General features: G+C 37.3%; 5 protein-coding genes across 6 annotated transcripts; 1 reads left to right on the top strand and 4 right to left on the bottom strand.

Annotated features, from left to right (window-relative positions):
* Positions 1–2318: 2318 nt before the first annotated feature.
* Positions 2319–5469, bottom strand: LOC117782354 (cytosolic 10-formyltetrahydrofolate dehydrogenase-like). Of its 2 annotated transcripts, XM_034619454.1 has the most exons (5): positions 5437–5469; positions 5159–5371; positions 4988–5098; positions 3210–4931; positions 2319–3147 (listed from the first exon to the last, which is right to left on the bottom strand). In XM_034619454.1, the coding sequence occupies exons 1-5, from the start codon at positions 5461–5463 to the stop codon at positions 2518–2520; spliced, it is 2703 nt and encodes a 900-aa protein (XP_034475345.1). In that variant the 5' UTR covers positions 5464–5469; the 3' UTR covers positions 2319–2517. The 2 variants fall into 2 exon arrangements, with proteins under 2 accessions (XP_034475345.1, XP_034475344.1); XM_034619453.1 differs by having other exon boundaries at positions 4988–5371.
* A 1887-nt stretch (positions 5470–7356) lies between these two features.
* LOC117782355 (cytosolic 10-formyltetrahydrofolate dehydrogenase-like) lies at positions 7357–24971 on the bottom strand. The gene is made up of 6 exons (XM_034619455.1): positions 24960–24971; positions 13379–13383; positions 11089–11241; positions 9966–10349; positions 8186–9907; positions 7357–8123 (listed from the first exon to the last, which is right to left on the bottom strand). Exons 3-6 carry the CDS (start codon positions 11092–11094, stop codon positions 7494–7496), a joined length of 2742 nt encoding a protein of 913 aa, XP_034475346.1. The 5' UTR covers positions 11095–11241; positions 13379–13383; positions 24960–24971; the 3' UTR covers positions 7357–7493.
* On the top strand, positions 12127–13919 carry LOC117782357 (putative gustatory receptor 39b). Its single transcript, XM_034619457.1, has 4 exons — positions 12127–12358; positions 12429–13084; positions 13315–13500; positions 13560–13919. Exons 1-4 carry the CDS (start codon positions 12127–12129, stop codon positions 13614–13616), a joined length of 1131 nt encoding a protein of 376 aa, XP_034475348.1. The 3' UTR covers positions 13617–13919.
* Positions 14375–19978, bottom strand: LOC117779831 (dynein assembly factor 1, axonemal homolog). Its single transcript, XM_034616153.1, has 5 exons — positions 19831–19978; positions 19302–19771; positions 19163–19227; positions 19008–19093; positions 14375–18942 (listed from the first exon to the last, which is right to left on the bottom strand). The coding sequence occupies exons 1-5, from the start codon at positions 19976–19978 to the stop codon at positions 14627–14629; spliced, it is 5085 nt and encodes a 1694-aa protein (XP_034472044.1). The 3' UTR covers positions 14375–14626.
* LOC117782358 (CD63 antigen) lies at positions 21373–27216 on the bottom strand. The gene is made up of 4 exons (XM_034619458.1): positions 27068–27216; positions 22511–22624; positions 21871–22449; positions 21373–21811 (listed from the first exon to the last, which is right to left on the bottom strand). The coding sequence occupies exons 2-4, from the start codon at positions 22571–22573 to the stop codon at positions 21746–21748; spliced, it is 708 nt and encodes a 235-aa protein (XP_034475349.1). The 5' UTR covers positions 22574–22624; positions 27068–27216; the 3' UTR covers positions 21373–21745.
* Positions 27217–27667: the final 451 nt, after the last annotated feature.

Here is a 27667-nt window from a genome sequence, read left to right on the forward strand (position 1 = left end):
ACCAATAACTTCCAGGCAATTTGCAGCGTACTTGCGCAATAGACTAGGAAGAGAGAAAAAGAGAGTGTATGGGAGAGAATTGGAGAAACAAGACAGATTCCTGCCGAGCTCAGCAATATATTTATTGATTAGTTGCTGCCGACAGCTTTCCACCGTAGAGTGTTACTTGAAGTTGCTAAAATAGAAGCCGTAATATTGGCAAATTACATAAAGCAAAAAAGGCCCCATACCGACGTCAGCGATTTTATCACAGCCAAATGCTTTTCCAATCTTGGGGACATTTTTGTGAGTTGACTGCTTGTCATTAATCGCTTATAGTTTCGCCCACATTCTATTACGTCATATCTCAGCTGTTCAGAATGCGTATTGGATGTTATACAACCTATTGGCATTGTCGCTGTCTCTGTCTTACAAAATCTCACACGATTGGACTGGGCAAACCCTCTATCGCTCTAACTCTTGTGGGTTATTAATACTTACCTGTTTTAGGGCTGACATTTATTTAAGCTCTTGGCAACTGTTTGTCTTGTGTGCATTGCGGTTTATTTCTATCTTTTTAAAGCTCTTGGTAACTGCTAGTTTTGCGTATACATCCAGTTGTGCTTTTCTATTACTCCCCCTAAAATTGACACTTAAGACGTGTTAAATATAATGAAAGATTGACTTTATGAGTCTCATGAGAAGAAGCAATGGCTTGTAGTACTCTCTCGCTGGGGAACTGCTCTTATACTACGGTGTAACTGAGATATAAATGACAAATTAAGTTGAGAGCAAAAATTGAAATTACGAACTAAGTTAGGTTTGATTATCCCCATTTATTGATCCATATTATTATACTTCATCTCTATTCTGTTGCAACTAACAACAAGTGGGACATAACCCATGCAAGATATAATTTTGCTATCCCATATCACAACTATTAACTCAATAATGAATGAATTTTCATTTAAGATTTATAATTTTAATTTAAATAGCATTAATTAATAAATAAAATAGTTTTAAGCAACAGATAAATTTGAGCACAAATATACAGATATTTGAAGGTCAATGGGACAATATAGCAGTTTAAAATTTACTAACCTTTTTTTTTTTTTAAAAACGAAAACACTTTTAAAAACAGGGCTTCCTAGATCTCGAAAGCTATTTTAATTGTCAGAGCTTATTATATTCTTGAATAACATGGACACCTTAATCAATTCAGTCCTGTTCTTATATCATTATATATGTATATTCATTTCTCATAGAATTTACACGAATATGTTGTGTGAGTGCCCAGAGTGCTTGTCTCCCGCCAATCAACATAAATCAGGCTTAACTAACACATGCTGAAAATACGTCCACATGGGAAAAACTTTGTAATTGACGCTGCATAAATTTGCAGCATATGCGAGAACTTACAACAAGAAGTAAACATATAAATACATATACAACACTATAACAACAGAGACGCATGTCCTCTTAGATAATACAATTGCGAGAGAGAATGGCAATGTTGTAACAAGTAATGCAAATGGAAGCGAGAGAATGAAGGGGAGAGACAGAGAAGAGTTCCTAAGTGAAACAAAATGTAGCAGACTTTGTCAAGTCGCACACACAATACGTATACGCCAAGTTGCCGCTTTGGCCTCGAAATGATGAGTTAATGCGAAAATTTTCCAACGTTCCAGAATACAATAATAAAATTAAATCAAATACGCAATAGTAAAAACTAAAAATCTTTCAATTTTGAAAAGAGCTAATTCATATAGAAGCATTTAACTCGCAGCTAGTCGAATGTCGAGCTTTCAAAATGTTGACCCACATTGGCTGTCAAAACTTTTGCCACCGAACAGCTTGGAAAGTTTGCCAATGAAGAAGAAGAGGTGCCTATATTGCTCGCGGGGGATTATGTATCTGAGTGCATGTTTTTGTGGATAGCGTGCAATTTCATACTCTGATTGTGGTGCGGTGGGAGGGGGTTGGGTGCGAGAACTAAGGCACATTAAGGCAACGCTATTGTGCTGAATTCGTCGCCTGTTTGAAAATTGTGAGAAAATGGCACAGTTTAAGTGGCTGCAAATTATAGTCCAAGGCCAAGATAATATGTGAATGTATTTGAAACTTTATAATATTATCTATAATTGGAAATTGGAGTAGGGTTATTTATTTATTTTATTTAATTTAAACCATTTATAGATTCAATTTTACATTTACTTATAATACTTCCACTTAATATCCAAGAAGAGATGGGAGTGCTATAATAATTCTTATATATATTTCCTTTTAAATGTGTGAAATATTTTTTTCTCTATCAATACATATTTCAACTACAATTAACATTACAGTCGAAAAGTATATCACATTTGACAGTATCATAATAATTGCATAATAAATGGGGCTTTTCTAACGCGACTACTGATAATTTTAAAAAGTTATTTAAAATTGAAAAAATTAACAAAATGTTAACGCAAAACGCTGCTAATTAACAATTTTGATTTATCTACATTACATTTTTCTTCTAACCCAATCTTAACCTACTTAATACTCGACAGTAATACATTTCGTCTTCAGATACTCGTTTAGTGCATCCTGACCCAAATCCTTACCAAAACCACTCTGTTTGAATCCACCAAATGGTGCGGCGACATCTGTTTTATTGTACACATTAACAAATACCGTGCCAGCTTCAATGCGATCGGCGAAGCTCAAGGCCTTGCTAATGTCCTTAGTGAAGACCCCACTGGCAAGTCCGTACTCCGTTCGATTGGCACGAACCATAACAGAATCTACATCGCTGCCATTGAATTTCGAGATAATCATGATGGGTCCGAACGATTCTTCCCGTGCAATGAACATATCATCCTCGACATTGGTAAAAACCGTGGGCATAAAGAAGTAACCCTTCATATTAGGTACACGACAACCTCCATAGGCAAGAGTTGCACCCTCATCTACGCCTCGTTTACAGAACTCCAACAATTTATCCAGATGCGCCATATGATTCTGCGGTCCATGAGCTGTGGATCGGTTAAGTGGATCGCCAATTGTCATAGTGCGGAGATCCTTGAGAACCCGACGTACAAACTCATCGTGAATGCGATCCTCAACGAAGAGTCGACCAGCTGCTATACAGTTTTCACCCTTGTTGAAGAAGACCGAGGACATTCCCTAGACGGAAGATAATTACAAAGTCAAACATAAAATGATTAATCTCAGAGGAGGATACTCACATGCTTGACAGCCTTGTCGAGATCGCAGTCAGCGAAAATGATCAAAGGGCTCTTGCCACCCAGTTCCAGGGAACATTTTTTAAGATTGGATTCCGCACAAGATTTCATTACTTGTTTGCCAACAGCTGTTGATCCAGTAAATCCCAGCTTACGTACCAAGGGATGGTCAACCACAGCCTGTCCAGCTTCGGATCCCTTTCCTGGAAGCACATTTATGACTCCTGGAGGGAATCCTGCCAAAACTGTCAACTCAGCGAACTTCAAGGCCGTCAAGGGGCATGTTTGAGCCGGTTTTATGAGGCAAGTGTTGCCTGCAGCGATGCAGGCAGCCATCTTCCAGGAGAGCATCATCAAAGGATAGTTCCAAGGAGTCACCAGGCCACACACTCCAATGGGCTCCTTCCTTGTGAAGGTCAGCACATTGTTGGGTCTAGCAGGACTTACTGGGATGGTGTTTCCCTGGATCTTATCGCACCAACCCGCAAAGTAGCGCCAGGCATCGATGGACATTCCGATATGGGTCTTCAGTGCCAAGGTGTAAACAGCTCCCGAATCCACAGACTCGATTGTGGCCAAGTCCTCCTTGTGCTTCTCCATGAGATCAGCAAGCTTCAGCATCAGCTGTCCACGTTGTCTGGCAGAAACCTGTTTCCAGGAGCCGTAGAAAGCCTTGTGGGCTGCCTGCACAGCCTTGTCCACATCTCCAGCGCTGGCACATGCAACCTGACAGAGAACCTGCTCATCCGTGGGATTAACTATGTCCAGGGTGTTCTTCTTCTCGGCATTAACAAAGGCTCCATTTATGAAGAGTTGAGTCGGAACGTTTATCTTTCGCTTGTTGGCTTCGAGGAGGAATCCGTCGTAGTCCAACTTCAGTGATCCAGAGTCGCCAGTTCCCTGACGCAAAGTTCTGACGAGAAGGTCGAAGAACTCCTCGAAGACTGGGGCCATGAAGACGTGCTCATTTTCCAGAGGAACATCGAATGCATCCTTGACTTCCTCAACCAAACGAACAACATCCATTGATCCCGCGCCTGCAGCAAAGAAATCTGTGGAGTCTTCGATTGGTTCTTTAAGGATGGCCTGCCAAATGGAAACTAGCTGAGTCTTCTTGGCCAGTTCATCTTCTGTTAAATCTGTAATGGGCTTCTGATCCGCCTGCTTGAACCAATCGGAGGCATTGATCATCTTAGAGCCTCGCTTGATCCGCTTGATATTGACAAAGGCTCCGTCTGTGCCCTCGATCAGGAGTCCTCCCTCATGCACCCATGCGGGCTTAGACAGACCCTTCAGCTTGAGAGGATGTCCATCCTTAACGGGGCCAGCAGAGTACAGATGAGCACCGAAAAATCGCACCTGTTTCTCTTGCCCATCTGGTAAAAAGACTGTGGCAATGGCTCCAGGCACAGAGTCCAAACCTCTTACAAAATTCCAAATTCGCTCTGCTGATTGATTAAGATTCAACAACTGATTTTCCTCCTTTGCCATGGTTGCATCATAGGTGGCACCTTCGGTCGTTTGCAGGATCTTAGGAGCTGTTCCCTTGGCTACCATATCAACAGCAACTCCCATGGCTTTTACACCCTCAGGGTATAAGAATCTCTTATAAATGGTGTCCAGAGTATCTGTGGGTTCCAAATTTGTCTGGCGCTGTAGTAGCACTGGTCCAGTATCTAATCCTTCGTCTGGCCAAAAGACGCTGAAGCCTGCAATCTCATCACCCTGAAACAATCGATCTATTATATGTAAAATGTAAATCTTATCTTATACATTAATACCTCGATGAGAGTCCAGGAAATGGCACTAGCACCGCGATGTCTCGGCAAAATAGAAGGATGATAACAAATGCTTCCTAAGGGAGCACCACAAATCACTTCCATTGGGATAATCTGTGAGCAATAAGGCAGAACATTGAGCGTAGCTCCTACCGACTTGTATTGTTCGATCACCTCAGGAATGGCAACATTGTCGCAACGCCATTTAGGGAACTTGAAGATGGGTATGTCGTGATTGGCCGTTGTGGTGGCTAAAATATCCTCGCGACTTCCCTTATCGGGAATGGTGAAGACTCCAACGATTTTGATGTTTTGTCGTTCCATAAGAAGTTCCATTACATCGGCTGCAAAGTTGCTTTGGCCAATGATCGCAATTCGGAGATTTAGCTGTGATTTTAAATCAGTCGAAATTAAATCTTTATTTTGTTGCATATTCTTTGAAATATAATTACGAGAGCTGTGCTTAAAGGTCGACGCATGGTGAATTTTGTTTAGCCCTAAAAGATTTGCTATTAAAAATTGACTTAACCTATCTAAATTTACAAAAATTATGATTATAAACACATCGCTTTCTTAAATAATGAATTCATCAGAAAAAACATTAAGATTTTTGTATTCATTACCACATAATGAACTCGTTAGTTTATACTGAATCACATGTGGGAGACTCTCCCTTCCCTAAAATCCGCAATTTTCCAATACCTATCGTTAAATCCCTTACCTTACTAATACTAATAACTTGTTATGCTACTTTATACTAATCTAACATTCATACTATTGTTATTAACAATACTAATCTTAATTGATCTGATTGGGTTTTTCTGGGTTTTCCCCAATCCTAGCAACAAATGTTGGATCATTTATAATTTTTGCTTACCCCAGATCTAACTTTAATTTTTTTTTTTTTTCTTTACAGTTCATAATTTATTTTTAATTGTATTTGTATTTTTAATCTTTAACTTAATTTTTATACTTGGTAATTTTTTCTTTGCCGACTGCTTTTAGTCGTGCATAAATAAATAAAATAAAAAATAAAATAAAAAAATAAAAAATAAAGTAAATATATTTCCGATCAGGGATCAAGATACATGATATACTAGGGGGCTCCGCCAACTGCTCGCTTTGCTAGGGAAAAATATTTTTTTCAAAATTTAAAATCTCGAGTTTTCACTTTTAATCAACTCTTGGTGCCCTAATTAGTATAAATCGACACTTTAAATTTGATTCTGAGAGGCTTCATTTTCCTGTAAAAAATCAGGCCGAAACTAAAAAAAAACTTGACCTGTACAGATGTCCAACTTTTTTCCAACCTTCGAACTTGTATAACTTTGTTAAAACTCAACCGATTTTCAAAAGGAATGTCATTTTGAACATTATTTAGTGTTATTAATTTTAGGAAATTTTTAATTTTCGCCATTTATTCCGAAAATTTCATTTATTCCTCCCTTTGTCTTTTCGGAAAAAAAAAATTTTTTCCAAATTTAAAATCAAAAACTTTGACTTGTAAAGATGTCAGTCCAACGTTTTTCCAAACTTCGAACTTGTATAACTTTGTCAAAACCCAACCGGTTTTCAAGCGGAATGTCATTTTGATCATTATTCAGTGTATTAATTGATTGTACATATAAAAATTTTTTATTGTCGCTATTTTTTTTTGGTGAAAAATATTTTTTTTTCAATTTTAAATCTCAATTTATGAAAAAAATAGGAAATTTTTTGTCGTTAGAAATTTCTTGCTGAATGCAATAAAAAGTAACAAATTTATATAATATAACATTTTTTAATTAAAAAAGTTTTTCATACTAAAGGTTAAATTTAACCCGACGTTCATATGGCATCTATATGATATAGTCATCCGATTTAGACCAAATTTGAAAAGTGATCAACATTTAGTAAAAAAGACATATTCTGTGAGTTTGGTTAAGATAGCTCAAAAATAAAAAAAAGGTATTAGTAATAGTTAATTTGCATCCAATTGTTCCAATAGCAGCTATATGATATAGTTACCCAATATTGACCAAATTTGGTCAGGATGTAACAGGCTCAAATACACAATCTGTGAGTTTGTTTGATATGTATTAAGAAACAAAAAAATTTTTTATTTTAAAGGTTAATTTGAGCTTGATTGTACCCATGACAGTTATATAACATAGTCATCCGATTTTGACAAAATTCGGTTAGGGTGTAAAATGTGGTACACACAATCTGTGGATTTGGTTGAGATAACTTAAAAAACAAAAAAGTTTTCCATACATGCTGTCTGACCAAAATCAAAATAAACGCGAACTTTGTCCTCGATTTCGACCCCTTTATCTCCCGATGAAATTGTCATAACTTTGTTGTTTGGCCTGTACAATGATACATGGTTGAGATAGTAAATGTACAGGACGAATAGCTTTATATTAATAGATATATGGTACATGGAATTCCTAGACTTATTGAGAATTATTATAAATGTAAATTACATAAGCATTTAGTCTTTTCTTTTCTATTTCTATGAACATCCTACTTAATATTCAATGGTTACACACTTGGTCTTCAGATATTCGTTGAGTGCCTCCTGGCCCAAATCTTTGCCATAGCCACTCTGTTTGAATCCACCAAATGGTGCGGCGACATCTGTTTTATTGTACACATTAACAAATACCGTGCCAGCTTCAATGCGATCGGCGAAGCTCAAGGCCTTGCTAATGTCCTTAGTGAAGACCCCACTGGCAAGTCCGTACTCCGTTCGATTGGCACGAACCATAACAGAATCTACATCGCTGCCATTGAATTTTGAGATTATCATGATGGGTCCGAACGATTCTTCCCGTGCAATGAACATATCATCCTCGACATCGGTAAACACCGTGGGCATAAAGAAGTAACCCTTCATATTAGGTACACGACAACCCCCATAGACTAGGGTGGCACCGTCATCCACACCCCGTTGACAGAACTCCAACAGCTTATCAAAGTGCGCCTTATGATTCTGCGGTCCATGAGCTGTGGATCGGTTAAGTGGATCACCAATTGTCATAGTGCGGAGATCCTTGAGAACCCGACGTACAAACTCATCGTGAATGCGATCCTCAACGAAGAGACGACCAGCTGCTATACAGTTTTCACCCTTGTTGAAGAAGACCGACGACATTCCCTAGACGGAAGATTATCACAAAGTCAAATGGATATTGCGTAGTCTCAGATAAAAATACTCACATGTTTGACAGCCTTGTCGAGATCACAGTCCGCAAAAATTATCAATGGACTCTTTCCTCCCAACTCCAGAGATACTTTCTTGATGTTCGATCCAGCGCAGGATTTCATGATGTGCTTACCGATGGGTGTGGAGCCAGTGAAGCCAAGTTTTCGTACCAAGTGATGATCAGCTATTGCCTGGCCAGCTTCGGATCCCTTTCCTGGGAGCACATTTATGACTCCTGGAGGGAATCCTGCCAAAACTGTCAACTCAGCGAACTTCAAGGCCGTCAAGGGGCATGTTTGAGCCGGTTTTATGAGGCAAGTGTTGCCTGCAGCGATGCAGGCAGCCATCTTCCAGGAGAGCATCATCAAAGGATAGTTCCAAGGAGTCACCAGGCCACACACTCCAATGGGCTCCTTCCTTGTGAAGGTCAGCACATTGTTGGGTCTAGCAGGACTTACTGGGATGGTGTTTCCCTGGATCTTATCGCACCAACCCGCAAAGTAGCGCCAGGCATCGATGGACATTCCGATATGGGTCTTCAGTGCCAAGGTGTAAACAGCTCCCGAATCCACAGACTCGATTGTGGCCAAGTCCTCCTTGTGCTTCTCCATGAGATCAGCAAGCTTCAGCATCAGCTGTCCACGTTGTCTGGCAGAAACCTGTTTCCAGGAGCCGTAGAAAGCCTTGTGGGCTGCCTGCACAGCCTTGTCCACATCTCCAGCGCTGGCACATGCAACCTGACAGAGAACCTGCTCATCCGTGGGATTAACTATGTCCAGGGTGTTCTTCTTCTCGGCATTAACAAAGGCTCCATTTATGAAGAGTTGAGTCGGAACGTTTATCTTTCGCTTGTTGGCTTCGAGGAGGAATCCTTCGTAGTCCAACTTCAGTGATCCAGAGTCGCCAGTTCCCTGACGCAAAGTTCTGACGAGAAGGTCGAAGAACTCCTCGAAGACTGGGGCCATGAAGACGTGCTCATTTTCCAGAGGAACATCGAATGCATCCTTGACTTCCTCAACCAAACGAACAACATCCATTGATCCCGCGCCTGCAGCAAAGAAATCTGTGGAGTCTTCGATTGGTTCTTTAAGGATGGCCTGCCAAATGGAAACTAGCTGAGTCTTCTTGGCCAGTTCATCTTCTGTTAAATCTGTAATGGGCTTCTGATCCGCCTGCTTGAACCAATCGGAGGCATTGATCATCTTAGAGCCTCGCTTGATCCGCTTGATATTGACAAAGGCTCCGTCTGTGCCTTCGATCAGGAGTCCTCCCTCATGCACCCATGCGGGCTTAGACAGACCCTTCAGCTTGAGAGGATGTCCATCCTTAACGGGTCCAGCAGAGTACAGATGAGCACCGAAAAATCGCACCTGTTCCTCTTGCCCATCTGGTAAAAAGACTGTGGCAATGGCTCCAGGCACAGAGTCCAGGCCTCTTACAAAGTTCCAAATACGTTCCGCCGGTTGCTGAAGATTCAGCAATTGATTATCCGCCTTGAACATGGCTGCATCATAGGTGGCACCTTCACTCGTTTGGATGATCTTTGGAGCTGTTCCATTCGCTACCATATCAACAGCAAGTCCCATGGCCTTAACACCCTCTGGGTATAAGAATCTCTTATAGATGGTGTCCAAAGTGTCAGTGGGTTCTAGATTGGTCTGTCGAGTTAGGAGTAGTGGTCCAGTATCGAGTCCATCATCAGCCCAGAAGATGCTAAAGCCCGCGATTTCATCACCCTACAATCACAGTAATAATAAGCTTTTCGCAGGAGATTCCCTTATTTTAATATTTTACCTCGATAAGAGTCCAGGAAATTGCACTGGCACCACGGTGTCTAGGCAAAATAGATGGATGATAGCAAATACTTCCTAAGGGAGCACCATCAATCACTTCCATGGGTATAAACTGTGAGCAGTACGGCAGAACATTGAGTGTGGCTCCAACTGATTTGTACTGTTCGATAACCTCGGGAATCGCGATTCCCTTTCGACGCCAGCCAGAGAATTTGAAGACGGGTATATTATGATTCGCTGCTGTCGTTGCCAAAATATCCTCGCGACTTCCCTTATCGAGAATGGTGAAGACCCCAACGACTTTAATATTTGACCGTTCCAAAACAAGTTCCAGTACATCGGCCGCAAAATTGCTCTGGCCAATAATCGCAATTTTTAGATCGAGCTGTGATTGAAAATAAGAATTATTATTTTCATTTTTTATTTTATTAATCCGATAGCATGCTTATAATTTCGCATTTACTAAGAATTGGAAAATTATGTTATTTTATTTTAACCATTTAAAGTGAACACTATTTCACAATTTAAGAATCAACAACAACTTTTACTATACCGAAAAACTGAATTATTTTTCTTGAATATAAATTTTTTTCATTTGTGTTGATTGTGACACACAATTAAAGATAAATATAATTGAAATGCTTTCTAATCATTTTTACGCAACCGTGCATATCAATATTTTTTGATAACTGCACAACCGAACCATGAAAAATTGGTGAAAGAAAGAGTATAAATGAACAAATGAAGCAAAATTGCAGCAGTTGTGCAATGTTTTACTTATCAGTTCCAAAGTTTTATCAGTTTCACTTCAAGCAGTGAAAAAGTACCAGTCTATGACCCACTGCTTGCAGTGCGTGTGCTAACAAGTGACCGCAAGCAGTGCGTGGATAAGCAGTGCACCGTTCACTGGATTTCTCACAATCACATAATCTAATTGAAATTCATGTGGAAAATTTAATTTACTTTTAGTATGTCTCAAATTATTAATAAATAAGCAAAACACTTTCCACCAATCAGATAGAGCAAATTTCGATATATTTTACCAATACATATTTATATTAAAAATGTTCATTCTGATTTTTACTTCCTAATAAATAGGTTGATATAATAAAAAGTTTACTAACAGCCATATTCCTTCACCGTTCGCCTTATTTACACTTTTAAAATTAATGTCACAGTTGAGTTTATATTTTTTTTTAATCTAAAAGGGATAGACTGTCCCTATGATATATCACTTTAATTTTGTATGTGAATTAAGCACGAAAGCAGCCGAACTACTTCTAATTACTGAGTGTCAATGAACATGCCCCAGTCGTATTTATACCCAACCGCCTCACTATTATCAGCTGACGAGCAGCTCAAAGAAAAATAATATAAATAAGCAAGGCACACACCGACGATATTGCTCTTTCGAAACATGAATACATATACTTTTACTTTTCCAATAATTAAGTAAAATAAAATATAAAAAAAGCTTATCAGCACAGAAAACGTGAGTCGGAGCTGAACCAAATGTTGATAGGCATGATGATTTGGCATGATCAGAGATTTGTGGGCCCGTTTTTGGGTGAACCTCACTTACTGAGGAGCAAAATCAAAATGGAAAATTTGGTAAAAATAATATGAATCCTACAATAAACGTTTGATTCACTAACGTAATTACTTCAGTTGTATTCGGATCCAGTACCTAAAATTTCTAAGAATCGAATATGTATTGTGTTTTGAAATTAAAACTGACCCAGTAACGTTGAATATAGATCGACTATAAGCTGTGTAGAATACGCATGTCGGGTTTAAACTAGTTATTGGGTATGCAATCTGATAACCTAAAAGGTGTCAATCAAGGGCGGCTGGACGATAAGACCAAATGTACAATGTACATTACACATCGGACTTTTTTTTACTGTGTGCTGGTCTAGTACATCCCATTTGTAATTTTTTAGTATAGAAAAATTTGTTTTGATAAAGATAAAAGGAAGAATCTATTCAGAAAACAGCGCTCAAGCATTTTGATTTGAGTAAACCATATTTACACTATTAATTAGGATAATTATTTAATTAAATTGCAAAGAGATAATCGCATTTAGTATTCTAAAAACTGGACATGGACTACGGTAAAGAGTTTCCGTTGGTAGTCTCTCCTTGAATTTCAATCGATTGACATGCTTGACGCTCTACACTGTTACCTCAAATACTTTGCTGTGCTGGGTCTGGTGCCATGGTCAGAGAAACGTCCACAGCAGCGATTGCAGAAGATTTATACCACAGCTATAATGTCAATTAACATCGGGATTGCCTTCTATAAGGTGGTGTATTCGCCAATAAAAGGAGACCTACCAGTATCAATGCTTGTCAGTTCCATCGTCTACATTTCTCAAATCCTCACCATGTCAGGCGAGTATTAAATATGTTGAATAATCAAATATAAGTATGCTATTCAAAGTTGTTCTCAATTTCAAAATAGTTATCGAATTGCAAGTGATGTGTCAGTATGAAAGATACTACGAGTTCTGCCTGCAATTAAAGACCTTGAACAGACTTTTTCAAAGCGAACTACTGCAACCGATTCAGGGATTGCCCAGGGCTCGATATATAAAGTTTATTGCCCTGGGAATTCTGAATATTGTTTCACTTTTTCCTGGGATTTATGTAGTACTACATTATGATTATATTGGCTACTATTGGTACTCCCTTGGCGCTATCTTGATCAATCGTTTTCAGTGCCTTCTCCTGCTGCTCAACGCGGAACTTTTGGGTTACCATGTGGAACTTTTGGGATTGCGTCTACTAGCCGTGCTCAATTGTCGTCAGATGAGCCTGCATTCTGTGCTGGATGTGAAATGTGAACAGATGTGCTCCCTGGAGTATTTGCTAAGCCTTAAGCGCGCCTATATGGAGTTGTATCGACTATTTGGACAGTTTAACGGATTGTATGGCTGGTCTATTGTCAGTATTTTTGTAGTCATGTTTTTGGACAGCATGATCAATATTTATTGGACATTGCTCATTCTGGCTAAGATCTATAGTTTTGTATTCAACTACATGACCTCTTCTACTTATATACCGCTACTTATTCTACTCTTTACATTTTGCCGCTGTGGCGAATATTGCAAGAGACAGGTAAGACAATTACAAATATGATTTTTATGCACTGTAAAAGGGTACAAAGGATCTTTTAATAAAAATTTTAAAGGGGGAGATATTCAGAATAAATATTGAAAATATAAATTTATATAAAATTTAAAAATTAAATAAATATTTTACAATGATTTGTTATTGTTATTTTAAGTAATGGAGTTATAGTAGAGCTTATTCAAGAAATAATTTTCCAGGGTATCTCTCTGTTTTAGCATATCATGATGGGCAGCTATGTCCGTGGCTTAGCCTGCACTTCCCAGCGTCAACCTGAACTACCTGAACTAACTTCACAGGCGTATAATGCAGTTCTGGCCGAGTTTGTCTTGCAGGTGGAACAGGATGTTTTGAGCATCAGCGCCGAGGGATTCATGAATATTGATTACAGTTTGTTAATGTCGGTAAGGAATTCTGCTATAAAATATACCTCCATAAATTAATTAATATTATAATTCTATAGATATTTACAGCTATGGTCACCTATCTGATTGTGCTAATGCAATTTAGCTCGTTATAGATATCTGTGACCCTAAATGCCCAATTGACCGATAAACTACTTATTACATCGTTTGTACTGCTCTACCAATGACCTACATTAGCCCTCGCCCACCTCTTTATCAAAACAAAGCTTGATTTTGATAAGATTATGGAACAACCGACCAACAAAATAGCCGAAAAATATATACAAAATATCAAAGTATTTTGAAAAACTGCATTGAACCAGTTTAATTTATTCAAAGTACATAAGCACAATATAAAATTGATAATTATTATTATTATTATCTTGAATGAACTTGGTAAAAATCTTTAAGAAACTGGCAATAACATGGGAATATTTTCAGCTGATAAATATGCAAAAGGAACCTTGAGATTACTGTTGTCAGCTGACTATTTGGGAGTCGGATGATACTATATATTATATGCATTTATGTATAATATACATTGTATATGGACCAATGTTGGATTATGCAATGGCATCTATATGTACTGAGCACGCTGTCCGTTGGTGATATTTGGGCTCTGTCTATTAATATAGCCTGCAATTTTGCTAAGGCATTTGACTGATAAGAGATAACCTGTTCGAGTGCCCTCATCTAAGTCAAGAAAGCAAAACAAATAAATGAAACCGGTTTGTGTGATGCCCCATAAATGTCTCGATCCAGTTTAAACCAACCCAGGATGTGCCAATTTTGATAAGCTCAACGAACAATCAGTTAACATATTTAGTACTATTAATCTTTCAGACATCATTTTTTTATAAATACTATATATGACTTTACTCAAAAGTGTGTTCAACGTTGCCTATTTTATTAATTAGTTAGCTTGTTAATTTGAAACATATGGAATCGGGTTCAAACCGGTTAGAAATTTGAACTTTCTTATTCTTATCAACGAGGGGGCAACAGGCGGCTGCTCTACACGTGGCTAGCTGCGATGTCTTATGGATTTTGAAAATGTTGATCAATTAAACTTGAAATATACAAATAGATTAATCACTCAAATTCTTATTGATATAATAAAAATATACTATTGAAATTCGTAGGTAACTTGTGCATTGACATTGACCTCTTTTACCACAGCGTCTCCATCATCATTAAGTATTTCCAGATTACACTGTATCTGATCTGTCTTTAACTCAGCAGACTCGTCAAAATCAGCGCCATCTTTATCGGGATCGATGGCCTCAAAGTATTCCAGTCTTATAGTGGGTTTCGCATTTGAAGGTTGCTTCGATTGATCCCCAGGGATCTGTTCCTCAGCTTCTTCACTCTCTGTAGAATTGAGTTTATTCTGTTCTTTCTTGTCATTTTCAACTATAGTTTTCTTAACAGAAGTATCATTGATTGTAGGATTGATGTGGACGTTGCCCAGTTTGCATTCGCTTTCCAAGTGAAAATCCTTAAATTCTGTTTCACATTCTTTAAAAATATCTTCATCAACTTCATGTAGAGTGGCTAAATCTTCAATAAGCTCATCATCATCCGCGACATTGTCATTATTTTCATTAAATTCCTGTGCTTCTAACAATTTCATTTCATCGGCATTTATAAAATCATTTAGTGTCTGTGATATTTTAGCCCACTGTAGCTTAGCATTACGTTGAAGTTCTCCAATTGCACCTTCTGTTTCGGTATCTGAACTGGACAAACCTTCATCTTCAATTGATTTTGTAGACTTCAAATCCGAGCTATTAGTCATATCATTTGTTTCCATATCCGTGCACGGGGAATTTTGAATTGTTGTGTCTGATAATTCCATATCTAGGATTTCAGATACTTCTGAGGTCTGAGATACGTTGAGATCTTGCTCTTGCGATGCCCATTGCCTTAGGGGCAGACTAAAAAGTTCTTTACGCAAAGCTTCTTCGGATTCCCGTTCAAGTTTTAATCCATCTTCAAATTGATTGCTGAATAATTCGTTGAGTGCGCCATCAGGCAACTTTGGAGGCTCAACGACTGGTATATCTTCGCCCGATTCGTAGTCAGTGGAAGTATCGGATACAATATCATCGTCTATGCTGGAACTAAGTATTTGTATAGTAGTCGACTCAACACTTGACTTATCTTCCGCAGATTGCTCAACTGGTTTTTCCTCATACTTATTATCAATATTGATTTCCTCAGTCTTCGGTTTAACTTCTGGATCGTCATCGTCGCCTGGAATAGTTGTCAGTTGACTCTTGCGCTCGTATAATTTACAAGATCCGAGGGTCAGTTTGATTGAACCCATTTCATCGGGATTTGGCATCTCTCGCAACTGGTATTCCGGCTTTTCCTGCTCCCATTTAAGTTCCCCCGAATCTGCAGGATTCTTATCCACTTTTCGAAGAACTTTAGCACTCAACTCTCGGAGATTGGAAACCATGTGCACCTGAGGCTCAACGTCTTGAAGTTCTTTCACATTATCCTCATCCACTTTAGCTATTGTTAATAATTGTTCCTCAGTTGATTTAAGTTTTTGTTTTATTGGATTAAAATCCTGAGAATCGGTCAACTCTTTCAATTGACGTTCACGTTCTTCCTGTGCCCTTTTACGATCTATTAAATTTTTTAACATTACGTCTTCTTCCAAAAGCTCAAAGCACTGTTCGTTTGGCGGAGAATCCATCTTTTCATTGGCCTGCATTTCCATGAAGTCCTGCATTCCCTCGACTGTTATTTCGCCATCATTGTCGATTATCTTTTTCAGATCGAGTTTCTCTAAGAACTCGGTGTCCAGTGAGTTAAAAGCAGACCTGGCCTCAAGCGAATAAAATTGATCCAATGATTGGTCAGCTACATTATCATTTTCATTGATGTCTTCTAAAGCAAGATCATTATTTTGTTGTAGTTCCTTTCGCTCAGGCTGGCACGGTTTTGCCCACAATCGACGAGAGTCGGTGGATCGAGCTGTGAGTAGTTCCATATCCTCGGAGATAGGATGAAGTTCATCATCCGCTGTATTATAGGCATCATCATCATCTGAAGAATCACTCTCAGACTCACTGTCAGTGTCACTGATGAGCTCTGGAGGAGGTGGTAGATCTTTCATCTCTCCGGTATCCTTTTTAACGATCACTAGACGATTGTCCACAACTTCCAGGGAGTCCTCCAAGTTTTCACGCTTGGCGAAACAACGTGTTGTCAATTCTGCAACGCGACGCTTTGTTTTCTCTTCCATCTTCGCAAGCTGAGCGTCCAATTCTTCGGCTGAACAATCGGGTAACATTCTCTTCTTCAAGAGCTTCTTGGCAGCGTCTACTTTTTCTGAACTGCTCGTCGTTATTATATCACGTTTATCCTTGCGCTTACGTTCTTTGACTGAGGAAAGAAAATTGTCGAAGGCATCCAGACATTCACGTAGAGATTTTCCAGAAGCAGGATCCTGCAAGTCAATCGGAACAATCGAATCAACCTTTGGATCTGCCGAATAGCTATACTCTTCATCCGATTCAATGAGTCCAAAATCAAAACATTTAATATCCTGCCCATTGATTATTTCCTGATATTGCAGTTCGTCAATTAACTCATCGATCAGTGAAGTGCAGACTTCAACAAGATCTGGCTCTGGTACCTTAGTAAGATCGTCTTCTTCTGCAGTGCTTTGGATATCATAGAGAACTTCAACCTCATCCTCAATCTGTTGAAGAAGTTCACGAAGATTTTCTTCATCTGCAGCCAATTTTTTGCTCATTTGATCGCAAATTTCTTGAGCTTCTTCGGCACTGGTGCGATTAGTAAGTGGTTTCACCTGATACTCATCCTCATCTTGGAGCTCGGTGCGCACCGCAGTTAATGTCAATTGGCGCATGCATTCCTCGCGTTGCCATTTATAACTGGGTGTGTCATGTCCAGCTCCAAACACACGCTTGGGCACATCATCAGTGGACTCATCCAATATTTTGGCAAACGCAATATCCATATCATCATCATCATCATTCCCATCACTAATTTCCTGTTTGGATGCCACAAGTTCCTTTACTGTTTCAGTCTTAGTTTCTTCAATTGCATTTGTTAATTCTTTGCCCTGCTGCTTTTTTTGATCCTGAGATATACGTTCTCGGCGCACTGAAAACTCCTCTACTATGCGTAGAGAACGCACCATGGTTGTCAACTGAACACACTTTTCCTTCATTTCCTTTTCCTCCTGCTCCTCATCCTCATCCAGACGGAATCTCTCTTCAGACTTTAAGCCTTCATGTTCTTCATGGAGCTGCTTTACAGACTGAATTAGCTCTTCAAGATCCTCATCCAGATTGTTGCTCAACTCTTCCAAGTCGAAAGCCACCTTCTCATTTGCCCCGGCGCATTCCGCCTCATAATCCAATTGCTGTTTTGTTTTGGGAGCTACATGATTTTCCTTATCATCCTCTTCGTCATCTTTAGTCTTGCGAGGTTCCACACAGCAGACCTTAGGATCCAGTTCGTAATTTAATGTTTCTCCTTCCAGCATGTTGTCAATTGATTCAGGTTGTTTTACAAATATTTCAGAAGTATAGTGTTTATACATGTCATCTACAAATTGTTGCTTGATCTCCTCAGGCGTTGGATCTACGGGATTGCTTTTAATTGCAGCAGCTAATGCTTGAGACGATTGCTCTAGATCCGTAACAGATCCCAGGTCCTCTTCACTATCTGGTTCTGGAATAAAATCTGGTAAGTCCTTTAGATGCGTCTCATTTTGGTCATCTTCGACTTTTAAGAGAGCCTCCTCCTTAGATTCTTCAGTTTTTATCTCCTGATCCTTGAGCACGGTTTCTTTTATTTGCTGGTATTCTGTTTCTTCGGATTTTCTTTCCTCATCCTTTAATTCAACTTGTTTTATTTCTTTCTCCACGTCATTACGTTTAATTTCATCGAACTCTAGTTCTATGTTTTTTCTTTCCTTATTTTGCAGCTCAATTTTCTCAATATCTTCTTTCTCTTCAGTCTGCTTAACTTTCTCGATTTTTTCATCCTGCATCTCGTTTTTCTCCTTTTCAATATCAAGACTCTCTAACTTTATTTCCTCTATAAGTACTCGTCTGCCTCTTTGTTGTTCCTGCTGCTCTTTGTTAAGCTGTTCCACATTATTTTCCGCCTCAGGTAGCTGAGATTCGTAAAGTTTTTTTGGACGTCCGTCCAAGGGACGGCGCGTACTCTCCTGTTCGTCACCAGAAGCGGCACTTGCAGAGCTATCATCATCCTTTTTATCCCCTTCAACCTCACTCCAAATATCATCGACGCACCCATATTCAATGTCAGCTTTCAAGCGACTATTCTCAGCACGCTTATCTGCATCCTGTTCTGTTTCCGAATCTGTGGAACTAATCAAGGCATCCTGCTGATCAGCAGGTCGATGACGATTACGCAGCTTGATGGTGTCTATTTGAAAAATTGTAATGAATGAGCAATAAATACTTTGATATTCAAATAAACATTAAACGTACAGTTAACGCTGTCACGCATTTTCTTGCGATCAGCGCGATTCCAACGTGAGTTTTCCTTGCGTTCGCCCTCATAACCATCTTTTTTCCTAGAGTGTAAAAATATAAGATATATTTATTTTTGTAATTGTATATTGTAGATAATCATTTGATGTTACCAAGCCTCTGCACAAGCGCGATCACGTGGAAAAACGGGACGACTATCCAAATAAGTTAGCTCTTTCTGTGAGGAAAAAAAGACCGAAAAACATTTCTTTATAGCTTAACACTTTCGTTTCCTAATGTATTCTTACTCACACAAGCTAAAATCAAAGTCTTTCGATACTGTGGCAAACGGGAAACCACCGGATTTCCCTGTAGCACCAAGACCTTAAGACAAGGCATTTGTTCAAATATCTTGACAACTAAAATATCATCAATGCGATTGTTTGAGAGATCGACAACAGCCAGAGTCTTACACTGCACCAAGTGGGCCAGACTTTCACTATCCTTTAAATAATTCGATGATATGTTAAGTGTATTCAACACCGGCAAGATATCCGAGCTAATATTCTCAATCTTGCGTATGTGATTGGAGCTTAGATTAAGAGTATCCAGCTCCGGACAAGATGCTAGGTTATCGATGCGTTTGATAAGATTATTCTGTAAAAAGAGGCATTTAAGTTTGGCCTGCTTGTCAAGGCCCTCAATCTCGGATATAGCATTGCACTCAAGCCAGAGACACTTGAGCTCTGTATACTCCTCCAAGCATTCAATATATTGATAGCCTGCCAATTTCACAATATTAGACTGTCTATTCTGTATTATGTGTATATCTTGTAGTTACCCTGATAATGCAAATAGAGTACATCATTAAGACGTGGTGTCTGATAAAGCTTATCCTTCTTACACAAATCGCGCAATCCTTTTTCTGTCATACGTTTCAGACCGGTTACCTCCTTGCGTGGCACTGATGTTTCAACAGTTTGCGACATTTTCCTCGATTTATATATATAGAATATATATTTGTATATAAGATATTTTTATATGGATAGATTATATAGGTCGTTGTATATAATTATTATTTTAGAAGTTACTTAATTTTAATATGATTTTATGCTTTATGCGTTACTCGATTTCAAATATTTAATGCAATTGAATTGTCGTTGTTGACGACGCTTGTTACGTTTGTTTATTATTTTTATCGAACAAACAAAAATGATATCGTTAGGGACAACCAACAAAATAACAAAAGCGAGCTCTTTTGGGGATTGTCAAATATATGTACGCACACTTCCGAGCCCTTGTCTATTCTCTTTCTAACAAGAAAAGAACTTAAGTATGTAAATATGAGTATATATATAAATTTCACAGCTTCAGTTTCCGAATTCTCAAATTGGGTAGTATTTTATTGTAACATAAGTATTAAAGTACACTGGTAAGCAAAATAAACACTCACACATTCTATTAAAATGTAACGCAAATTCCAGTTAAATATATCACTCAATTTTAAAGTAGTTTTTCCAAAGGTTATTTATTTAAGTTTTCAGTGCTGCACAATCGGTTATTCACATCATTAATAAAAGTACATGCATATAAAAATTCACGGTGTACTCGTAAATGAAATAATTAATTGTGTTAAGTTTTGCATTTTTGACATTTATATACTTATTTACGTATTGTAATTATATAATCTAACATTGAATAATTAAATGTTGATCTGTGATTATTTATTTCATTAGAGGCAAAAATATGCAATATGCATGGTTCTAAATCAAATTTCAAATTTCAATTTGATCTTAATTTAATTGTTGTATTTCGATATGTTAGAAAACTGTAAATTCGAGTTGCCAAGAAATTTAAAATTCTTCCAAATAGATTTATACAATAATTTATAGTTATTGTATATATATATATATCTATATGTATGTGTCATGCTTACATATGATGTGCATTTGTGTAAGATTCAGTGCACTGACAATAATATGTAAACAATTAAATGCTTCTAATCCATAAAAGGAGTATAAAAGACAATAATAGATGCGATATGGTGGGTTCTTTTGGGGGGGCACTAAGCCATTAGCACACACACACTCACACACAAAAGCACACTCAATTAGAACTTTAAATGCATCTTAATTACCATACAAAATTGTTACAAGGACACTTTGCTAAACGATGAAGTGAGGCAAGTCAATATCATGTGAATAGTATTATAAATTTTGATATGCATATGAGAATGTGTGTTGTGTGGCGAAATGGGTTGGCAAATGGGCAAACAAATTAAAATTCAATTAACATTAGGAGACTCACATTTTGCATTTCAAATTAAATTATTATGAATGAACAGTAAAATCAGAAATAATCAAAAATATTCTTTAGCAAGTTTAAAAATTCCAAAGATTGTATATATGAGATACATACATGAGATTGTAAGATACAAGCTTGAGATAAATGTATAGCTTAAGGCAAATACTGTCTTATGGAGAAATAACGTTAACTAGTTTTAAAATATGAATAGTAAATAACAAACTAAAAATTGGAATGATTGAATAACAATAAGGATTGACACAAATCTAACTTAATGCATGTGGTTTTTGTGTTGATTGTTGTGAATTTGTTTCTCATTTTATCATTCTTTTACATATTGACGAGCTTCTTAGAGACGGCAACGAGTTAGATCGCATGCATTTGACCAAACTACAAACTACTTAAAAGTGGGCTCCCGTTAAAATCTATAGATGGGATCCTCACTGCGCAGCCTAAACGTGATCGTAGCTGCGGCGAAACGAACGATACAAGCAGCAAGCAAATAGTATGGTGAGCAGCTGCAAAGCAAATCAATATTAGCAAAGTGGGAGAAAATAAAATATATCTTAATATTCACCTGTATACCCGCCACAGCAAGTACGACACCGGCCAATACTAAAGTCTTGGAGTCAAGTATGCCCAACAGTTTGTGTAGACAGCCCTGATTAATGGCATGCAATGTGGTACACTCCTGAGCCTCGCTCAGATTGATTAGTTTACAGCAGGCTGGCGATAAAGTCTTGTTTGGAAAGATGCCATCCCAATCGTTGGGGCCGTAGGTACCACAGCAATCTAATTCGGTTTGTAGCAGAGTCCAGGCATCACGATAATCTTCACGATCGTTGTAATGCTTCATTGTGGTATTGAATTGATTTTCCATTAACTGCTGCAATCCCGAATGTTTCACATAGCCCGCAATTCCAAGCCCAATCTCCAGAAGGAATATAACTACAGCCAGTATGGCAAAACTGAGAATCATGCAGCTATTCTCCTTTAAAGCTCCACAGCAGCCCAGGAAGCAAATGAATGCCACGGCAGCGCCCACGACCATAAGTATAATGGGAGCTGTCCAAATGTGATCACTGACAAAATTCGAATAATGCGCATAATTCAGTTGCACCATGGCGCCCACCATCAAGATGAGTAGACCAGAGAGCTGTTCGAGAAGTTTATATAGATAAGTATATCATATGATTTATAACATTTTTAATACTTACTGCAAATAGAAGATTGCAGAAAAATGTTAGGTATTTGACACATGTCAAGCCTCCGGATGCCATTTTGCGCCCACAAATTGAATTGAACGTTTCTTCGTGATTTCCGTTTAGTTACTGTAAGAATATGGGAAATTTTAATAAAATGAATAGGACACGGTAGCAGTAACCAGTCACACAATAATCAATAAAAGGTCAAACGAAGCAACACGCAGGAAAAGTTAAGGTGCCAACCCCCAAATCACTGACAGCCACGCACCACAACGGACCAACGACTCTGTCCGGACAGTGTCTATGTCTATTGGCCAAGAGCCACACCTGTCTAGCAGCCACAATGTCTGCTAGCGGATTAACCCAACAATCAACCCCGTTCCACTTCACGTTTGCTTTGAAAGTAGTCAAGTCTATATAGAATCGAGTCGCCTGCATTTGGCTATTTTCACTTGGGCTCGTTCTACGTTGTCGCTGGCCTAGTTCTGGGGCATTATTATTATTTGTTATTATATTGAATGAAGGGCTATTGAATTGGGTATGCTAAGTTGAAAGTGGTAAGTGCATAGTTTTGGTGACAAGGACGTCAGGCCTGTTCCCCTTTTCAGTGCAACGGGGAGATGTGTGCAACTGCCACAAAAATCGATACAAAATGATGGAAAGGCAGACAGTTGTGGGTCGTTGAAAGTACATAATAAATAATGCCAGATATAAAGCTAGATATCGATAGTAACAGTCGGGAAAGAAAAAGAAAATGTGTAAGTATATTATAAAAAAAAAAAACTTTTTAAATCAGTTTGTATCTTATTAATACATTTTCTTAATCATTTGAAAATCAAATAAAAGTAAATATTCTTAAAAAAAATTTAGTTAGAATTTAATTGTGAAAATGAAAAGGGAAAAAAAGAAAATTTTAATCGGTTCAGGGCCGGTTTTTCAATGTCTATTTAAGCGGTTTGATAACTATACAACAGATATTATAGAAATCAATGTCAAATTTGAATTTATCTATTTTATAAAATTTAAGGAGACATTGAAAAACCGTCCCTTAGAGTTAAAATTCAAATGAAGATTTTCTGGGTGGTGATAATATAAGAAGTGGCAAGAGTATTCTACATATCTTATTTTTCTTTTATAACTGTCTATTCTATTACATCTCTTAATTTATTAAGACTAAATTGGAAAGGAAAAAAAAGAATTTTAATTAAAAATATATAATATTATTACAAAATTTCATTCTAAATCGTAACCATAATCAATATCTGTGGCAATTGATAACTAGACTCGCCATACTCAAAACTTAAATAAAAGATATGTAATTTTGGGAAGTAACAGTCAGAAAAGTAAATGAGAAGAAGAAAAAAGCTAAATATAATTCAAATAAATGTTCATATGTAAAAAAAGTTATTTGAATTATTTTAGATTTCTATCACAACCGAAATAACACAACAATGACCTGTAACATTTGATAGCTAGACATGCTGTGCTCTTTTTATAGCAAACAAATTAGGTATGTAGAAGCAACCCGATCATTTAAACTCTTTAATTGACAGAGGTCACTGTTCCAATTAGCTGACCAGCGCAATAGGCATAATTTCCCACTGTAAAACATGAATAAACAACAACATCGCAGTAACTTCAAGGAGCTTGCCACATCGTCCCACAAAATCGATCTGAAAGTTGGACAGCTTGATTAAATTAGTTCTAAAAAAAAACAAACATAAATGTATTGACGTGAAAAGGTTCAGCTGTTCACCTGTCTAATTTTACGCAGCTAGGCAGGACAATAGAAAGTGCATGAGAGAGAGAGAGAGAGAGAGAGAGAGAGGGGACAGCGATGGCACGGTGGTTAGAGCATGTAAAAAAGGGAAGAATTAACCTTAATATGTATTATAACAAACGTATAATATATAAACTATATGAAAAGATTAATTCAAATAATTGCATTTCGAACATAAATGGTTTACTGCCAAGTTAAAAATAAGTAGCGCAATAAAATTGTTATAACCAGGGAATAACACCGCAACCGGTGCGGGAACCGTTTTATATTAAAAACCGGATCTGAAACCGTAACCGAATGAAAATTCTCTGTCAAGAACCGAATAACGAATAGGTGAAAGAGTAGTCCAACTTATAACTGTCATAAATTGATCAAAACTGAATAGATTTTCAAACGGAATGTCATTTTGATCATGATTTGGCTTCTAAATTCATTCTGTATTCAATTTTTGTTCATTTAGAAAATTTAAATATTTTCGACCAAGATTCAATTTCAGTGGTAAGGGTCCCCCCTTGGAAATTTTGACAATTGAAAATTTTATATCTCAAGTTTTCACTTTTAATCAACTCCTTATATCGTAATTAGTATAAAACAACCTGAGACCTTTTATTTTTTTGTACAAAATCATGATGAATTGAACAAAAATTTGGACTTGTAAAGTGGCTAAATCCGCAGTCTCACCAACTTCTAACTGTCATAACTTGATCAAAACTGAGCCGATTTTTAAGCGGAATGTCATTTTTATCATAATTTGGCATCTAAATACATTCTGCATTCAAGTATTTTTAAATTCGTTCAAAAAAATTTGTTTTGACCTAGGCCTGTTTATTTGGATGCCATATTTATTATAAAACGACATCTTTAACTTTAAAATGTTTTGAAATTGATTGGCTGGAATTGATGGAGCCGAAACCGTAACCTATATTTGTTTTGTTTTGATTCCCTGGTTATAACATATTGACACACTGTAGAATACTTGAATAACTTGGTGGTATTCTTGTTGCGCGTAAGTTTGTGTTTGGGGCGAGGTTCGAATTGAATTTGATATGATGATGGGGTCAGTGGGACTGCGATGGTAGAACCAATGTATGCATCGTGTATCTAAATACATGTATACATGTGTAAATTTTATTTGTGCAACAACAAAAACAAAAGAATTGTGTTGCGTGCCAGCAGCTAATTCCGGAAATTTACCTATAAGCATGGCTAACGGGTATTAACAAGGAGACCGACTGACCGCTTGGTTATTTCTTTGTATTCGAGATGGGCACGGGTCGTTCCGGGCTTCGTGTCCCGCGTGCCTCTTTATAAATCGCACGTTTTGGTAACAGAAATTAATTGACTAGTTTGATAACAGGATTTCAATTGAAAATCACTTCAATCATGTTCGCGATTGTCAAAATGGCCATGTGTTTATGAGTATCGTTTATTTACCAACAAGATTTTATTCTAAAGTATGTATGTAATCTCTTATTATTTGTATAGTACGTTAAAATCGCTTTTAAAATTCGTTCGTATTTATATGCTGATGTGTCCATATAACCCTGATATCTTTAAACTTAAAAATTTGATTTTTGAATCCTCGTTTTATACAGCATTCCATTGGTATTTACACACTATTAGGTCTTTACATTTGATATAAAAATGGTCCGTCATTATTTGCAAGCATTTTGGCACATCTTAACTTTATTGATGTTATATAGAAGCGGCTTCTTAAAGTGTCATATTTTTCAATGAGATTCAGAACTTCACTGTATAATATCAATATTATGGGAAGGTGTACATACTATTTTGCACACGACTGTATGTACATACATAAATAAAGTATGTTGAAAATAGAAATATATCTCATTATCAAACTTAAATATTTAATTCATTATTTCTTTTCAGAGATTGTTTATATTATCATTCAGAGCACACTGCATGCTACCTTAAGTTATTCTTGTCATATCAGTATTTTAACAAGATAGATTCTTAAGTTTCTTTATATCCAAATAAAATAAGAATTTAAACTTTGTATTTTGTGAAACAAATTACTTGATCAACTGTAAATAAATACATATGTACATTTGTATGTACGTACTATGACAATGTAACCGATTGTGGAGGGAAATGGTGGTGAGTTTTGAAGCTGAAACGTAATAGAGGAAAGTGTTAACAGTAACAACAAAAGGGCAAAGAATTGGAGCAGTGTGTGGCCAAATCCACATCCAAATCCGAAATGCAGCGACAGCGTCTACTTAGAGGTTAACAAACTGTAACGAACTCAAGCGGCAAGTGCACGCAAAACATACAGACAATCGCATATACATATGTACATTGTACATACATATGTATGCATGTTGTGGAATTTTCATAGACATACTGTATTTTAAAAATGCAGTGATTGCTCGTAGTGTATTTGTTTAACACCTGAAAGTTCTAAAGTTCCTATAACTATAACTCGTTTTCCATACTATCTATGTGAATGTATGTATGCATGTGTGTTTAGCCCCAAATCGTGTTCACACAGCATTCTTGAGAAGAAAAAGAACATCAAACAAAAGACCAGCAAAGTAGAACGGAAGCAGGCAGTGAACCTGAAAAGAAGAAATAACTGCACTACTAGCTACATACATACGTACTTATATATATATACAAACATTCAAATAAAAGTAAACTCTCTGCTGTTTCACCTATTTTTATGTTCGCATTGAATTCCATTGAATTTTTTTCAATTGTACACAAAAAAAAAATAACAGATTTTAAGATTTTAGCATATTTATTATATTTAAATTCAAAATACTCACTTTGGCCTGCAATCAACTAATAACAAACACTGTGTGGATTTACACTTTCAAACAGTTTACCCGCTCTCTTTATTTATACTTTAGCCAGCCAGTAGACGTACTTTACCTTGCGATGTTTATGTCGCAAAGCGCAAAAACACAATGCAAACGCAAAGACAAAATCTTGTTTTGGTTCATGTTGTTGAAAGAGAGCATTGCGCAGGTCCGTTAGTCGGCATTCGTGCGTGTAAAGTAAAGGAGCGCAACAGTGAGCGTGCGTGCGATATTTTATTCTTTTTTAACTGTCTGGCAGCTTTGCTCTGTGCAACGATTTGCGATAGTATATTTGATGGCTGCGAAGCCTGTGAATGCTTTGTACAATTAATTTATTAAATTTTATTACAGTTTTGTGTAACTCCTAGTTTGTTGTTGTGTAAAATATTAAGACTTGAATCAATTTTAAATATATAAATTACTAACTAATCGGTTTCTATCGCTCGCAGAATAATCGATATATCGCATTCTTATATATCGGACTGATACGGCGGGTAAATTGAAAATTACACATTAATATTATATTATTTAATAAGCACAACTAAGCAAAGTAATAGGGAACATATT

The sequence above is a fragment of the Drosophila innubila genome (assembly GCF_004354385.1).
Source record: "Drosophila innubila isolate TH190305 chromosome 2L unlocalized genomic scaffold, UK_Dinn_1.0 4_B_2L, whole genome shotgun sequence".
Classification (NCBI taxonomy): Eukaryota; Metazoa; Arthropoda; class Insecta; order Diptera; family Drosophilidae; genus Drosophila; species Drosophila innubila.

Excerpts from the sequence above, each read along its gene's own strand:
- LOC117782354 (XM_034619453.1), bottom strand. The coding sequence starts at position 5,463 with ATGCGTCGACCTTTAAGCACAGCTCTC. Across the intron at positions 5,372-5,436 it reads GACCTTTAAGCACAGCTCTC|CTAAATCTCCGAATTGCGAT; the intron begins GTAATTATATTT and ends TTAAAATCACAG. Across the intron at positions 4,932-4,987 it reads TTTCCTGGACTCTCATCGAG|GGTGATGAGATTGCAGGCTT; the intron begins GTATTAATGTAT and ends CGATTGTTTCAG.
- LOC117782355 (XM_034619455.1), bottom strand. Across the intron at positions 9,908-9,965 it reads TTTCCTGGACTCTTATCGAG|GGTGATGAAATCGCGGGCTT; the intron begins GTAAAATATTAA and ends CTGTGATTGTAG. Across the intron at positions 8,124-8,185 it reads TCGACAAGGCTGTCAAACAT|GGAATGTCGTCGGTCTTCTT; the intron begins GTGAGTATTTTT and ends TCTTCCGTCTAG.
- LOC117782357 (XM_034619457.1), top strand. The coding sequence starts at position 12,127 with ATGCTTGACGCTCTACACTGTTACCTCAAATACTTTGCTGTGCTGGGT. Across the intron at positions 12,359-12,428 it reads TCAAATCCTCACCATGTCAG|TTATCGAATTGCAAGTGATG; the intron begins GCGAGTATTAAA and ends ATTTCAAAATAG. Across the intron at positions 13,085-13,314 it reads GCGAATATTGCAAGAGACAG|CATATCATGATGGGCAGCTA; the intron begins GTAAGACAATTA and ends TCTCTGTTTTAG.
- LOC117779831 (XM_034616153.1), bottom strand. The coding sequence starts at position 19,978 with ATGTCGCAAACTGTTGAAACATCAGTGCCACGCAAGGAGGTAACCGGT. Across the intron at positions 19,228-19,301 it reads AGACTTTGATTTTAGCTTGT|AAAGAGCTAACTTATTTGGA; the intron begins GTGAGTAAGAAT and ends TTTTCCTCACAG. Across the intron at positions 18,943-19,007 it reads AATGCGTGACAGCGTTAACT|ACACCATCAAGCTGCGTAAT; the intron begins GTACGTTTAATG and ends TTTTTCAAATAG.
- LOC117782358 (XM_034619458.1), bottom strand. The coding sequence starts at position 22,573 with ATGGCATCCGGAGGCTTGACATGTGTCAAATACCTAACATTTTTCTGC. Across the intron at positions 22,450-22,510 it reads TCTGCAATCTTCTATTTGCA|CTCTCTGGTCTACTCATCTT; the intron begins GTAAGTATTAAA and ends CTTCTCGAACAG. Across the intron at positions 21,812-21,870 it reads TTGCTGTGGCGGGTATACAG|CTGCTCACCATACTATTTGC; the intron begins GTGAATATTAAG and ends TTTGCTTTGCAG.